Source organism: Coturnix japonica, chromosome 1, assembly GCF_054131305.1.
Source record: "Coturnix japonica strain WE chromosome 1, WE-NBRP24, whole genome shotgun sequence".
Taxonomy (NCBI): Eukaryota; Metazoa; Chordata; class Aves; order Galliformes; family Phasianidae; genus Coturnix; species Coturnix japonica.
The window spans coordinates 111,719,217-111,736,027 of NC_140663.1; the positions used below are offsets into that span (position 1 = coordinate 111,719,217).

The window sequence follows — 16,811 nt, forward strand, 5'->3', positions numbered from 1 at the left end:
GGTTACTCTTCATGCAAGCTTATCTACTTGGCAGAAAAGCTTGTTTATCTTCTTTAGACGGTATCTGGACACCCTTTTTTTTCCCCCCTGAAGCCATGGACTACAAAGGAAGAAAATGAGAACAAACTAACGCCTTTGAAAATATGGGTCTGAAGAAACTTGTATTTTTGTAGTATCAACATATTCTTACTAGTGGTGGCTGGTGTGTAAATCCTATACTTTTTGCAGAGTAGGCACATTGAATCTGCATTTGACAGTTACTACTTCAAAACAAAACAAAAAAGCAAACAACAAATCTCCTTGAAGAATGTTCTCTACGTATGTTGATAGATACCCAAGACTCCATTTTGTGTTACGATGAGTAGTTTTTGTTTCTTGGTATTCTTTCTCTAAAACTGCAGCTGGCAGAGCTCGAAAGTGTACTCTGCTTAATAGCTGCCAACTAGAGTCTTTCAAAAGTATGTTTCATTTTCTTTTAAATGAGAACACTGAGAGCAGGCAGCTTTCTTGGAAAGCATTCTATGCAAACTAAACTTTTTCCCCTCTCCCCTTCTTTTTTTTGTACTCAGATAAAATAATTCTGTGCATCAAAAGATGCTCTCAAGTAATAGAGAAACACGAGGAGTTTCCTTTGTGGGTAAATAACACATTTGATAAGATTTATCACTATGTGATTCAACTTTTTGAAGCACTGAAAGGGATCAGCTTACCCATGCTTGTCTGAATATGAAGTTTTGTGTAGATGAATTTGACCTGGGTGCAGGTAGTGAGTGTAAATGTCAGCAAAGCAAGCTACCAGTCTAACATGGAGTTAGACTTAGAAGAAAAATAAATAGAAAAATAGTCAGGAGGCTTGAGAACTTTATAGCGTAACTCTCCAATACTTTTCTTTTTAAACAGCTTTGGCTGAAAGATCTCTTATGCAGATAACATCTTGTAAACTACCACAATGGCTGTAAATGTCCTTGAAGTATTAATGAGAGGGAATAGCGTAGCAGTGTAAAATCAGAAGAACTGTTCTCAGATAGGACTTAAGATGAGCTGACGAGTCACTGTGGTAAAGATATAAAAGGGCAAGGGAATTAGTCTGACGTGTTTCACTGCAAGTGCCTTTACCCTCTTCGCCTTAAGTTCTGTGGAATAGCTTTTCTTCTCTTTATAAGAGTTAAGAGCTTTCAAATGAAAGTGTTTCTGATGAGGTGTACATGATAAAGTAAACCACAGCAATCTGACTTGGCAAGAGAGAGGGAGTGGGACTTGCAGCGTTGTCACGGATGGTGACTTAGTGACTGGGAGACAAATTTAAATGTACTATAAAATAATTTTTATGTGACTCCTACATGAAACCTGTGGCACTTTTCTGGGGGGCTTACAGACTCCCGGCTGGTAAAATTTCTGTGTTAAAAACTTGTATTAATTTCTGCACACAGGAAAAGAATATTCATCTTAAACTTAGCATTTAAATCTTAATGACTTTTTTTAAGCAGGGTTGCCTTCTCTATTTAATGCTGCACATTATTCTCTCTAAACAAGCAAAGCAAAGCAGCTCCTCATTTACACAAATGTCAATTAAAACAGTTCTTGAGATTTCAGGTTTGCAGTGTGTATCTGTGTGGCATATGGTTTTGGCACTTTTCAAAAGGATGAGTAGGTTTTTCTGTTTTGGTTTTCCATCAGCTGTTTTTAAGCAGAAATTGAACAACTCTGTGGTAGTGCACAGTAGAATGGGATGGTCTTTTTGTTAAAGCGGAGCTCAAGATCATATCAGAGGTAGATAATTCCTTGTATTTGAAGGTGGAAGTAAATGCTAGAAACAAGCTGATAGCCTCTCCTGACACCAGAACTGTTAGTAGTAATCAAGTTGTTGACTTCATAGTGACTGGGGTATATGACATTAGCCCTGGAATTATTTGTCGTTAGTTGTATTCTTTAAAGACCAAATCCTAAATTACTAGTTCAGTTTGTTTTTCCCAGTTTGTTTTAATTAGATGTTGATATCTGTATGCTGAACCTGTGTGATGTATGTTTAAAATTGAATGTGTTGATTAGTATATGATTGCTTGGATGTTGCAGGTAGAATAAGCATCTTGCCTCAAAACTGCCAGGAGGCCAAAGAATTAAATGTATTTCCTTTTCCAACCACCACTTAAGTTAATTTAATTCCATCAACTAAAGGGTTTTAAAGACTGAAGCCTTGCTGGACTCAGATCCTTTTGTGCCCAAATGCATGTCTGGTGGTCTCCAAGCTGTTCTTTGATGGAACTTGCATGGCTGTTGATATAGAATATCAGTACTGTAAACTTGAGTTTGAAGGACTACTGAGCATTTAGTACCTCTGAAATGAATGCATTTTACACGTCTTTTGCTAAAATGAAGATTACTTTGTCATTACAGATATGCAAGCCTCTATTTCTGCTGTGCCATTGAAGATCAGGACAATGAACTGATAACTCTGGAAATAATTCATCGTTATGTAGAACTTCTTGACAAGTATTTTGGCAGTGTGAGTTAGTAACTTGTTAATTTTGATGGATTCACTGTTTGTATTATCTTATTATTTTATTCTCACACAGCCTTTTTAAAAACACAAACTTAGCTGTTGAAGAGGTGTATCTTAACAGTTTTTCTGTTGCTTACCTGGCCTAGCTAAACTGACAGCTGCTTAAATAATGCTTACAATATAAAACTAAACTAAGAATTTGGATAACAGTTCTTAATCTGATGTTAATTACCTGTATTTATTTCATTTCTTAGTGGCCTTACTTGAGGTTAGAGAAAATCTTATCCTTAGCTTTATGCGCAGGCTTCCACTTTCTCTTCTTTCTGACAATGCTCTTGTGTGTGTATATCCTGCCCTCCCCCAGCGCTTATGTCTTCTTTCAAGCGAGGCAGTTGGTTGTGAACTAGCAAGAACAGAAGACATCTGCTTTCCCAGATATCGAAACCAAGCAGAACAGAAGTGGTGTGCATTTGCACTTCTAGGAAAACTGCTCATCCTTCTGCTTTCCTACTCTTTTTGACTAGGATACACACAGGGTGAATAAGAAATTGATTGTTTAAAAAAAAATTTTATAAAATTGCATCATCTGCCTGTGGATACTTCAGGGAAAAGGTAGCAACGTTCTATTGCCTCATGAAAAGCCATGTCAGACTGACAGTTGTGAATTGAACACTTTTTTTTTTTTTTTAACAGTAAAAAGGCTTTTAAAAGTGGCTGTTATAATTGTGTAACTTGAGCAGGAAAAAAAAAAAATATATATTGATTTCAATTTTGTTGTTAATTTTATTGTTGTTGCCCTACTTAAAACGTTATAGCCTAAGGCCAATGTCTTGATTTGGTGAAGTTTGTTGAAGCTGTAATTAAAGTTTTCTGAGAGTATCCTCTGAGTACCCGAGGAAATGGCCGTGAGTTGTGTCAGAGGAGGCTTAGATTAGACATAAGGAAAAACTTTTTATCTTGGTTGAGTGGTCAGGCACTGGAATGGCTGCCTGGGGAGGTGGTAGATTCACCATCCGTGGCAGTGTTCAAGAGGCATCTGGATGAGGAGCTACGAGAGATGGTTTAGTGGCTTATGGTAGCAATGGTGTTGAGAGGACAGTTGGACTAGATGATCTTGTAGGTCATTTCCAAGCTTGTGATTCTATGATTTTATGAGTATCCTCCCACTTTGCAGTAATACTTGATGTTCTTTTCAGGTATGTGAACTTGATATCATCTTCAATTTTGAAAAAGCCTATTTTATTCTGGATGAGTTTCTCTTAGGAGGGGAGGTCCAGGAGACTTCCAAGAAAAATGTTCTCAAAGCCATTGAACAGGCAGATCTTCTACAGGAGGTAAGCAAATTAATCTTCTCTGGGCAAAGTATCAGCATGTTAGATTGTGGTTAGAAAAAGCTACCGTTTCTTTCAGCTTGTGGAAGGTATTTTCTGGCACGCTTAGCATGTAGTTACTGCTTAGCTGTTCTAATTGTGCAATGCTACTGCATTATCTGCTCTTTCCATCTTGTTAGGCATGAATGTATTGTAACTTACTGTGATTTTGTGTTCTGCTAGAAATGTAAGTGGCTGTTGTATGTGTGTATATAGGTAATTGTAGATTGTGCAGCTTTAATTTAGTTTTGTTCACGTCTTTGTTTATTTATTTTTTTTTATTAATCAGCAATTAGTTTTTTTGTCATACCTGATGCATGTTCACTTCTTTACTGTTTCATTGCTGAAATCCAGAAGCTAGACTCTCTTCTTTGAGGCTCGTTCAGGTATAGTTCTTCAGATTCTAAAGACCTTCTTTTCTGCTATAGGTTGCTTACTCTGGCACATTTCTAACTTTAAAGTTGACAAAACAATAGTAGTATTGCCATAGAAACACACAGAATGAAGTATAAAAACATCTGGGTTTTCACATTGAATGCTTTTGTCCATTACTAACTTTGAAGAAATACAGATTGCATTTTTCTTTTTTTTTTTTTTTACTATCAGAAGTATTTAATGGGGGGAGGAGTTCAATGACACAAGACTTAATAACGTGTTCCTCTTGTTTCTCCATTCTGTACTTTTCTTTGTAGTTAATTGCTGTAGCTTCGAGGTCAGCATTAATGCCTGAATGTCTAAATGAAATTCATGAAATCCTAGTAGGCTGAAGAAATTTATCAGTCTCTTTGTATGAGAGTCAGTAAAACGTGGTTTAGCAGAGATGATGAATCATATTTTAAACATACAAAGTTTCTCTTATAAGGTAATATGTAAATGTTAGCTGCTTTATTATTACAGTTAATATGAACCTTCCATTTGTTAACTTGCGCAGTCAGTTTATTGTTTAATTCTCACGTGAAAGTTCTGATTTCTACTTGTGGAATGTGCTATTATTAGACTGGGGAAACACAAAGTTCCTTATCATTGTAGTTGTATCTGTAATCCTTTCAGAGTACAGACAAATCCAGATCTTGTTGAAGTTCTCATCCGTCAGCAGCTGAGTTAGTGTAATGAATAGGGCCAGCATTACACAGGTTTTTTAGCATCCTTTTCTAGGAAGGAAATACTTTCACAGACATACAGCTTGTGTTCTGAAGAAGTTGCAGTCTTTTCAAACACTTAAAAGGAATTATCTTAACTGGAAGTCCTGTTTCAGTTTACAAAGTAAGGTGGGGAATTGTCAATTTTACCTTGAAATCTTTTGTTTTCTCTGTGTAAGATCACATTAGAATAGGCAACTAACCTATTATAACTGTCTCCTGCAAATGCAGAGCTAATTACATATAAATTAAAAGTACTGCATTTTCTTAAATTTCAGAGCCCATGAGAGTTTTTTCAGCATTTTCTTAGGGCTCTTCTAAAGCAAAAACTAGGATTTAATTACTGAGCTTGTCCAAGCAATTCACATTCTCTTTTTAGACTAACATAATTCCAAGTTAAAAATGTGCACTCAAATGAAAGTGTTGCTTTTTCAACTGGAGACTTTTCCCTGGCTCTGATAGCATTACCTTTATGCCCTTTACTTCTGAGATTCTTTACTCTTCCCCACCTCCTTGATTTTCTTTCTTCTATCAAGTTTTATTAATTATTTTCTGAATAAATTGGAATTCAGCAGTTGACCATGGATCCATTCTATTGCTTTATTTGATTTTTATAAGCTAATTGATTTTCTTTTCCATTCTTAGTAGAGTTATACTGACTGTCAGTCAAGTATAAACCTACTCTTTATATATGCTTTTTAGTTTATAAGAACTGTGAAGACCTGAGTTTATATTCAAATTGAGCTTCCAATGAGGCTAGACTTCTTTTGTGGATGACATTTTTTTTGTATTAACTGCTACTAAGTGCATGCTGAGTCCAAAGAAGAAGGTTGTTAAAATAATAGTTTGCCACAACTGGAGACTTTTTGTATTTCTATTTAATTTTGCTTCCCAGAATACCTCGAAGCTACTGGAATGAAATGTGTTTTGATTCTAAATGCAAATCTTTTCTTGTGGGGTTATGGTGTGTTTGTTTCTGACCATCTCACATTGTAATTATGTGCGACAAAAGGACTTTGTATTGCCTAATTTAAAAATTATTATTGAATACGCAGCATTATTAATTAGTAATGATGCATACATTAATGTATGAAGTAGTGTACACATCAAAAGCTGTGCAGAATACTTACACAAAGGAAAATCATTACAAATACATTAAGTGGCTGTTTGAGTAATGTTAAAAGAAAATGCAGAGGCAAAAATTGCTGAATAGTGAATCAGTTCTTAATAGTTTTGCTTGCCCTTATTCTTATGGCATTTTTCCAGGGTGTGTTTCTGTTTCCAAGCACCTACTTCAGTGTATCATTAAGTTTCTTAAAGCTGTGCAGTCCACTTAATGCTAGGCTTCACATGACTGAGACACGCTAATTTTTAAAGCCTTTTTCTGCCTTCAGATTCTTGTTAGCTCTTAGTATTGTGATCAGTTCAGGCATTTGTTCCTTACCTTCTATTTATTAGCGCCTGATATAACTTATCAGTAGTCAGTCATTAATACTGACAATGTTACCCTGTGAGTGATAGTAAAAACTAATTCAGTGCTTGCATGCTTCATTGGAAAGCTGTGTCTAGGAGTGCATCTTTTGAATACACTGCTGTTGTGTGTCTTGTTTGATAATTGTTCTTTCGCTGTAGAAATTCTAGATGCTTAACTGGGGATTACAGAGACAAGTGGTTCTGAAAAGGTGGTATTTCATGAAGTCAACTCAATTATGCCAGGAGAAGGATATTTGCATGTAGAGTATATCTATGCGTGAGATGTATGCGCGTGGTCTTTGGAAGAGCTCAAACATGCATGATTTCATAATATTTAACATTTTTAATGCATGAAACTTGACACAGTGCTTCTGCAGAAAGGATCCGTTCTTTTTCCACGTGAAAGTTCGTTTGCTGTGCTTATTTGAACCATCTAAACTAAAAACTAAAACTAAAATGGTGCTTAGAATTGTGCTAAAGTAGTAATATTCTATTATATAAATCAGGCAATTGAACTTGCACAAAATTGCTGATCTTCATTTGAAGTAGATGCAAGTTCTTAAACATTAGTGAAAATTCTTTTGGGTTCATTTCCTATGTAATTTTTGATAAATTATTTCAGAATTCTAATTTTTTTCCCCACCATTATTTTCTTGGTGTGCTTTCAGTAGTTGGTTGTAGAGCCATCTAAAATACATATATATATATCACAGAATTGCATCACAGAATTGTAGGGGTTGGAAGGGACCTCTAGAGATCATCGAGTCTAACCCCCTGCCAAAGCAGGCTCCCTACACCATGTCACACAGGTGGGCATCCAGGCGGGTCTTGAATATCTCCAGAGAAGGAGACTCCACCACCTCCCTGGGCAGCCTGTTCCAGTGCTCCGTCACCCTCACTGTAAAGAAGTTCTGTGTAGAAGCTGTGTGAATGGTTTTGCTGGGCCCTTGCAGTTTGCCTTCTCACAGAGTCCACTAATCCTTCCACATGAAGAATAATAGTTGCACTATGAATCAGCCTCACTTCACAGTTTTAAGCCCTTACCTCATCCTGTATACAGAATGGTGCTTAGTCTGTTAACAATGTGGAAGATGCTTAGACTTGCTATTTAGATCTAGTGTTAGAATGAGCATAATATTAGAACGAGCATCTTTGACATTGAAAATCTGGTCACAAAAAAGTTGTTTTGGGGGATGGAATGTGTTAATTGGAAACTGTGAAGGTAGCGCAAAGTGTATTAGGTGGTTCTTAGAATGTGGAAAAATGTAGGAATGTTAGCATTAGCACTGACAAGCCCACAGTGGATTTGGGAGTGCAGGGCTTTTTTGGTCTGGTTTGGAAATCAAAGCACCTGGTTCTTATGATTCTTCTGAGCGTCTTACCAAAATCATTAATTTAGTCTTAATATTAGCTCTTTAATATGAACTACTGAAAGAGACTTCCTTCCTATGTTGCCAGCAATGTTTTGTGCTTCGGCCATACCCGTGTGCCTCTCAGCATGAAACAAGAATGTGTAATGAAACCATTATTGCAGTGGAGGTCTGACTACCTTATTTGTGGAATATACTTCATGTGTAACTTCTGACTCAGTTCTAAGTAGACAGCTTGGTCAGCTTAAGACTGCAGTTCGTAGAACACATGCTTGGTTTTTATTAGTAGTTAATGGTAAAAAATTTCATTTTTGAAGATGTTTGCAGAGAACTGTATGGCGGGTACTGTGATTGAGAAAAGGTATACTGTTAGTTGATAATATAAAGAGTGGGAAATACTCAAAGTCTGTGTTAACTGGGAATCTCTTTCAACTCTTGGAAGAAGCTGTTGTAGTATTCTGGTAGTTCTTCCTAAAATGAAGTTCAGGTTTCAGTCCCAGAAGAGTGTTGGACTTGTGGCAGGGCAGAGTTAGTCATGTAGTTAGTGCGTGCCTTGTCTGCTTCTATGAAAGTTCTTGACTCTTCATATATTGATCACAAAAGAAGTGATCTTGTATGTGGTACTGATTAGAGACGGTATTTAAGAACCTATAATGAAACACTTTGTTTTTGTGTTATTGGTGTTAGAAAACATGCTTGTTCATGAGATGTGTAAAATAGGTCGACAGGTGTCTTATGAAAGTACATTAGAAAAGAGTTCTCATTTGGGAGTACCTTCTTGAGGTACTGCATGTTTAAAATGTGCTGTTTAAAATGTAGGTGATTGTGAAGTAGTAGGTGAAAAAATGCATGTAGAAAAAGGCTTTTTTTTTCTTTTTTAGATACTTTGGCCTTGACAGATTCTTCTTTTTCCTTCTTTTTCTTTGCAGTATTGGGAATAAAAAGTTTGTTTGCTTGTTGTTAGAGACTAGCATAGCTTGTCACTATGCACATTACTCAAAGCCATACGTAAATGGTCAGTTGCTTTTTTGTTTACTTTCTTGTGTGAGCTGAATAGATGTTTACTTCATTGAGAAAACTATTATAGAACATCACTGTAGTTAAACATATATACATTACTGTACATATAATATGCTTCAGATGGGAAGAACTCATTTGTACCTTGTTTTAGGAAAGTATACTTATGAATTTGTTGGTGCTATGAATTGTTCTTATGGTCATGAAAACTAAACTTTTTAAATTCAAGGCTCACAGGATGCAAAACAAGAATATAATTAAACATTTTGTAACTTCAGTATGTGGAATCGCTAAAATCTGGCATTTATCAATATAGAGTCATAAAATGACCTGAGCTGAGAAGATCATGTAGTTTCAACCCCCCTGCAGTGTGCAGGGTCACCAACCACCAGACCAGGCTGCCCAGAGCCACATCCAGCCTGGCCTTGAATGCCTCCAGGGATGGGGCATCCACAACTTCCTTGGGCAACCTGTTCCAGTGTGTCACCACCCTCTGAGTGAAAAACTTCCTCCTCATATCTAACCTAAACATCCCCTGTCTCAGTTTAAAACCATTCCCCCTTGTCTTATCACTATCTAACATGAATATTAATATGTCAGTTTAACTTCCAAACTTTGTTACCCTTTCATCTTTGTCTGTTTTCTGTTAACTGTTTCATTCTCAGTAGCATTCTGTCTAAGTAAAAAGTTACTTATAACAGTTACAGAATTGCATTCCTGAATTCCTATGAAGATCTGTTTATGACTGTCTTGATTGTAAGCTGGCAACAAGCACTTAAGAAAATTGTCAACTGTTTATGAAGATGTCTTTGTAGTTTCCTGATATATTTAATATAAATTCAGATGGAATGAGCTCTAAGAATATTCATAATCAGAAATGACAGCAATATAACTTCCTAACAAACCTTTAAGTACTCTAAGTTGTTGTTATAATAGTTGCAGAAAGTTCTGTAGTCCTGGATAGCAAAAGTACTTCCTTACTTAAATACATAGTTTTCAGTTGGTGCTGTAGAATAGGCATTCCTCCAAATACTTAACAAATCATAACATTTTTTTTAAAGCATCAGGAGTTTGTCCAAAATAAATAAATATATGAAATAGTAGAAACTGCACCTCTGCTTTTTTTTCCCCCCAATTAGGAGTGAGAAGTGGGGAAACTGGCCTCATTTATTTATTTATTTTCAGTCTCAAATGCCTTCTTGAAAAATTGACATTATTTGTCATACAAGGGCTGCTCTGCAAGTAATGCCTCCTATTTTATTATGTTGGCCCATGATGTCAGAGGCAGATGGTGATAAGGCAGTGGAGGTTGTACCTTCCCACCAATATTCCATTATGTTTTATTGCCGTATAACAGATGGCAGCAGAAGGGCAGTCTGATACAAATGACATCTGATATGGAAGTGCATATGAAGTAAAGATGTGGAATTAAACTTCTCTGTGTGGAAAAAATGGTGCCCACTGACATCTGTTGATGCTTGGTGAACACTTCTGGAGACCAACCAGTAGATGTGAGCACAGTAAGGGGTAGGTGGTGTGTGCTCTTGCTTGTTCATTGCTAGTGAAAATCCATGGCTTATGGTGGTGCCTGTATTGAAAAAATAGTGCTGAGTGTATATGCTCTATCACACAGTGTTACTGTGCTCTTTTGTCAGAGTTTCTTTGGAAATAAAAGGGAGGCATTACTTTCAGAGCTACTTAGGTATCGTACTTCATCCCCTTACTGTTCCAAGACTGCTTATTTTTTCTCTGATAGCTTTAAATAACAATTTGTATAAGATGGTGTGTGATTTGTCTTTTTTTAATTTAAATGCAGTTATATTTTTGGAAGTTTCTCACTTCGGGGATGTTGAGAAGCTTATGGCTCCATTATCATCATAGGTTTGCAGGCTTTGATTGTAAATGTTTTAGAAATCCAGTTGTCTCTCCAGGAACATAGTCAGGTCTTAATCTGTCCTTCACTTTGATTTGAAAATGATAGATTCAGTCTGCACTTCACTTTTTGTGTGGACTTTTAACATCTTATTTTAATTAATCTGTCTCCATATCCATTTTTTCCTTGACATCTTTGTTTGGGGTGTGTGCGTGTGAGATGCTGAGTAATCTGATTTACTTTTTAAAATCAAAAGTTGGTTAGAATATTGTGAGGAAGGAGTCTTCCATGTAAGTGTTGTGTGTACATTCAGTTTGTTTTGCAGGTTGAAATGCTATGAACAGTTATTAGTTTGACAAATTAGTATGAGCTGAGTTCTTGCTGTTTCTAGTAGATATTCAATATGCTCTCTGATATGAATTCCAATACTATTAAACAATATCTACTTCATGCAGCTTTCCATGGAGTTGATTATTTGTTGATATAAGCAATTCTTATAAAACTGTTAAGGGTGTATTAACAGTGTACTGAACTGATACTTAATAGTTCTATTAAGGATATGATTATTATCTCTGTACGGTGAACTCCTGATAGTTTTTTCCAGAAATAGTTTTCTGTTGCTTTTCTGTAGAATCACAGAATGACCTGAGTTGGAAGGGACCTCAAGGATCATGTAGTTCCAACCCCCCTGCCTGGCAGGGCCACCAAACATGCACATTTACTAGATCAGGTTGCCCAGGGCCCCGTCCAACCTGGCCATGAACACCTCCAAGGACGGGGCATCCACAACCTCCCTGGGCAGCCTGTTCCAGGGCCTAACCACTCTCCTAGTGAAGAACTTCCCCCTAACATCCAACCTAAATCTTCCTTCTTTCAACTTAAAACCATTTCCCCTAGTCCTGCTATTGTCAGCCCTTTCGAAGAATTTACTCCCCTCCTGGGAGTAAGTTCCCTTCAGGTATTGAAAGGCTGCAATGAGGTCACCCCGCAACCTTCTCTTCTCCAGGCTGAACAAACCCAACTCCCTCAGCCTGTCCTCATAGGGGAAAGAAGTAGAAGCAGTGCATCATGGTGATATGAAAATCTTAACTCTGCTGAATAAGCCATAGTTGTCTTCAGGAGTTTAGTTCTGTGCTTTCGGTCAATAAACAGTAAATTCTAAGAACAACTGAACAAGATTTCTTGACAGTAAGGGGTATTGTGTCTTCAGAATTCAGTGCCCCTTTTAAATGGGCACATAAACCAGCGTTTTAGTAGAACTTGTTTCCTAAATCTCTCAGACTGCTGGAGAGAGCAAAGCTGAATGTTTGGACCTTGCGGTAGGGAGGAAGAAATGACATTTTACTCCATTATTTGAGATGATACATCATGTTGCAGTGCTACTGTCCTGCACTAAAACACTCATAACTGGTGGAGATGTTTTTAGAGCTCCACAGAATTGTAGACGGAAAAAGTACAAATGCCCCCAGGAGGGATCCCACGGAGTTCAGATTAAGTTCTGATTTTTGTGGCTTTGTCCGTGTGTATTTCAAGTGTTAGGTGTGTTGCTGGTGTATATGGGAGCTCTGTTTTCTATTGCCAATCTGAGAAGAGTAGTTGTTTTGGTGCTGGCTATCAAGTTTCATTGGATGCGTATGTCTTGTAATCTCATATTGAAAATTTGATTTGAAATGGCATAAAGAAGATTCTCAAGATAAACTTGCTGACTTGTAGGCCTTCTCAGACTAAGTACATTTGATTAATGCATGGATTAATGTGAAAATGTTAAAATTCTTGCACCACTCATTACCACATGAAAATGACAAGGTTATCACATATAACTTGGCAAGTAGTGATGGCAACAGTTAGAGGATTAAATGCTATTGCATAGCTCTTGAATTAAGTTGTTTACATTAAAGTGTGGTAGATAATTAGAATGTAACTTTTATCTTCATCTATGGGGCATATCTTGCTTGGATACCAATGTTAGTAACACTGTGTGAAACGGTCACTGCATTAAATATATGTTAATTTGATATCGCCCTGTGCTATTATGTTCTCAAATCTGTTAAGATTGCGCTAATTTACTGATTTTAAGTTCTCATCAAGCACAGGTCAACCTTCCTGAATAACTGCAGAGCTTATTCTCTAGGGTGCTTGTATACTTTAGCTTGTTAAGAAATGAGAAATAAACTAATGCACTTTTTTAATGCATCGTCTTGCGATCCTTGAGCATATGTTCTTTATTGATGCATTTGTTTTCTTAACAGGGAACTGTTAGTAGGACCTAATAAAATTGTATTACTGAGTAACAATAGCTGAAGTAAATCTAAGTTAACTAACTGAATTTATTTTTTATATAGTGCAGAATATTTTTCTAACTTTTATTTTAAATGCAAATAAGCTGTAAATAGATTTGTTTTTGTTTTTTAAAAAGTAGATGGTGTTACATTTTCTTGCTTGATTTTGTGTTTGTAGAGCCAGAATGAAGACTGGGGAGGGATGTCTGAGGATATCTTATGATTAAGAGCAATCTAAGACATTAGCCCCTTTGACCCCCATCTAGACGATTGGTAACTACGAAGTTTACCATTTTGGTGGCATGGATTAAATGGGTGCTATGCAAAGACTGTTGCACGTGTAATTAAATCCTTGCAAGGGTAAACAAAAATGGGTGATGGGCTTAACCTTCTGCAACACTTGCATGACGGTCTTTGAAGAGTGCTTTGAGTGTTCCCTGTTTATTTTCCTTTTTTGTACTAACTGCATCAACTTGAAGCGTCTGACTTCTACTAGCTTTCTTTTGGTGTCGATAATTAATGGGATAATGCAAGTTAGAGAAATGGATACCAAAACTAATAACTAAACTGATGTTTGGCTTTATTTACTTACAATCAACCCATGCAAAAGGGTCCTTACTGGCAAATGAGCTGTTTACATCTGCTGTGCAAAGAAAGTGGGCCCTATAAAGACTGGGTGCTGCTGCAGTTGACTATATATCAAATGCCGGATGCTGCATGACAAAACAAAGCTTATTTGCATATATAGTGCATTGCAACATATTTTTGTCCAAAGCATATGTGGAGTACATTGTGGCAGTCCTACTAATAAAGGTAAGATTTTATCTTAAATAAGGCAAGTTTAAAACACATGGAATTGATTTACTGGTGGAAAACTTAATTAGTTGCTGCTTCTTTGATTCCGTGATGTACAAGTAGTTTAGTAAACAAATTGGCTTTTGTAGTGTGGAACTGTAGGAATAGATACAGTTTCATATGTGGCTTTATAGATACCAGGATTTAGTTTACAGACCAGAGAAAATTACTTCAGTTGACAAACATTTTGTCCCATGTTCAAAACTGAATTCACCGTTGTATGGATAGCTTTGTCATTTAAAAGTTACTTAGTATATACTGTAGTTGATCAGTGCTGGGGAATGAGGAGTAACTAATATGACTGCATATTAGACCTGTAGAATTAGGGCAGCCAGCAAGAGTCACTTATTCAAAATAGAATTACTTACACGTATCTGGACCTAATCTAAAACTAGGAGAAAATGTAGATAATAAAAAAATGATTGCTTCCCACATCTTTCTCTATACAATTATTGTGTTCCCTCTCCTCCATGGTAGCAAGTTTATACATAAGGGGTGATTTTCATGGTGAGGTTAGTATTGATTATGCAAATGTTAAAATTTGTGGCTAGAACTGTAAAAAAAGTATAAATAAGTTGGTTTAGACCTCTGCTAAGCACAGAGCTTTTACTTAACAGTGCTAGTCTATTTTGTTGACTTAGACTGCTACAGAGCAGTCTATTCTGGAACACACAAGCTCGAGCTTATAGAATGTACTGAGCATGATTTCTACCTGTCATGACTCTACAGTTGGACAAATGGGAATGGTGTCTGATGTGGTGAGTGGAAAGGTGAACAGGTAGATGAATGCATGTAATGAAAGGAATAGTTTGCATGCTGGACGTTACTGCTGCTCATGTATTTAGCTGAGGGTGCTTAGTGGTAAAGAATAGCGTGAGATAAAGAAGGTTGGCTGTGGGCAAGATGAGCCTTTGATTCGTAAAGCTTCTGTGCACGGATTATCGTGATACTTAACTAAGAGGTTATCCAGGTTCACTTAATCTGTATTACTCTGTCCAGCATAAACACTCAGGAAAAAAGTAGAACTTGGGTTTTTAAGGGTTATTTCAGAAAGATTTTCTGTGTCTTTGAATTCTGCCCATGCTAAGTTATTGCAAATGTGATAAGATAGATTCAGAAATAGTTTATTCCATACAGAGTGTGGCTAAATTTAACCATTTTGTAACAACGGTCTGTGTATTTGTGTGATAAAAGGCCGGTGTTCCCCAGATGTTTTGTCTTGACTCCTGTCTGCTGTGCACCCTGAAGCTGGTGTAGTTAAGTTCTGATTTACTTATGTTATACTGCAGCCCTGTTATTGCCTGCAATCAAAGGAGTGTGTTAAGTAGCTTCAGCAGCAGTGAACTTGGGGAGTTTTCAACTGTTATTTCTCTTCCTATTTCTTATACGCCCAGTAAACTATTTTCATGGCCATACTATAACTGGATTTCACATCAAACTGATCCTACTTAAATTGTTCATTTATAAAAACAGCAGCTTTTGTTTTCCTTGTTAACAACTCAGTCCTGCAAACATTTGTTCAAAGAACTGTAAGAAAGAAAGATGCTGAAGGAACAGTAAGGAGTGGCACTGCTTAAGTGCTGTTACCAAAGAATCTGGATGATATGGGATATGACACGTCTCTTACGATAATGTGTTCTGGTCATCACTTCAGAAATTCAGCCCAGCAGTTTAAGAAATGCTTTCCTTAAGCAAAGGGGAATAAGTAATGTAAACCTCTAGCTGCAGTGCAGGACTGGAAGAAAAAGGAAGAAAACATTAATGAATCCTAACGTGTGTAGTGTGGCAACCTGCCAAACATGCAGACACTGGTGGAGGAAAACTCAGTGACTTGTTGGAGCTTTGGCTTCAGTACAGAGCACTCATCAGCTGCGTTTGCTTAAAACATCTGTGTTCTTGTGTTGGGGTAACAAAGCCTCCAGTGGATGTTTAGAATCATCCTTCCTTAAAGATCAAACTGTTAATTCTTTGTAGCTCACTTTGTAGCAGCCAATTGGCAGACATAATGCACCGCCTCCCACAGCGATTATCACCTCTGATCCAGCAGATCAGAAATAGCAAGTAAGGAGCGGGAGGCAGCCAGCATTATCCAGTTACAGTTCATGAAGTTTCCGTGGGTATTTTTACTCCTGCTTTTTTGAGAGGGAAGCAAACAAGTCCCTGCTGATCTGATGTTGTATCCTCTGACTGTCGAGGTAGTGTTTTGGACCCAAATAGTGTGCATATGATAGAATGTTTTCCTGAGAAAGACTTGCATGGCGATAGCTGTTTCAAACTGTGTTGTAATGACTAATTTGTATCAGTCATGAATGTTTTTTGTTTCGATCCTGTGTGTCTAGGAGATTGCAGAGAAGATTTTGTCTTGGAGTCGGTACTGGTGCAGGATTGTACTTTGTTTTTCAACAGCATCTTAGCTAAAATAGTTGAACACTTGCAAGATTTCTTGGGTTTTTCTAGGCTCCCTGAGGAAACATTACTTCCAAAGGAGAACAGACCTTTCCCAATAAATATGTAATTGCAGCTTCTAAATACTTACCTAAACAAAGGTTGGGATACAGATGCTCTACTATTTTGAAATCTTTGAAACTTCAAGTGAACAATAGCAATTTTCTATAGCACCTTCTCATTAGAAATATTTCTTAATGAAGACTCAAAAATAGAGTGTAAAGGTAATTGCTTCTGAAGAATTGCTAAACAAGTGCTTGTCAGTGTTAATTTTTTCCTACTGTAAGAGCTTTGAGTTTTTAAACAGAGTAATTCCCAAACTGCAGTGTATTCCATGATGCATTTTGTCTGTTGTTCTTATTTGAGGTTTGTTTAGAGGTTGGGGGGTGGGGGAGAGAACAACCAATGAATCAGCGAGTCTTTATCAAAAGATCACAGAATTATCAAGGTTGGAAAAGACCTAGAAGATCATCTAGTCCAACCATTACCC

At 37.0% G+C, this 16,811-nt stretch overlaps 1 protein-coding gene across 21 annotated transcripts in view; it reads left to right on the forward strand.

Moving 5' to 3' along the window:
• AP1S2 (adaptor related protein complex 1 subunit sigma 2) overlaps positions 1-16,811 on the forward strand; it is a 35,120-nt gene that overhangs the window by 8,358 nt on the left and 9,951 nt on the right. For 11 of the 21 annotated variants that reach the window (XM_085531680.1, XM_085531639.1, XM_085531629.1 and 8 more), the window contains 2 exons: positions 2,395-2,503; positions 3,697-3,834. In XM_085531680.1, the coding sequence (XP_085387806.1) occupies positions 2,395-2,503; positions 3,697-3,834 (247 nt within the window). Of the gene's footprint in view, positions 1-2,394; positions 2,504-3,696; positions 3,835-4,224; positions 4,257-10,226; positions 10,383-13,199; positions 13,295-16,811 lie in introns of those variants that run through there. The other 10 variants (XM_085531653.1, XM_085531585.1, XM_085531592.1 and 7 more) reach the window with 3 other exon arrangements.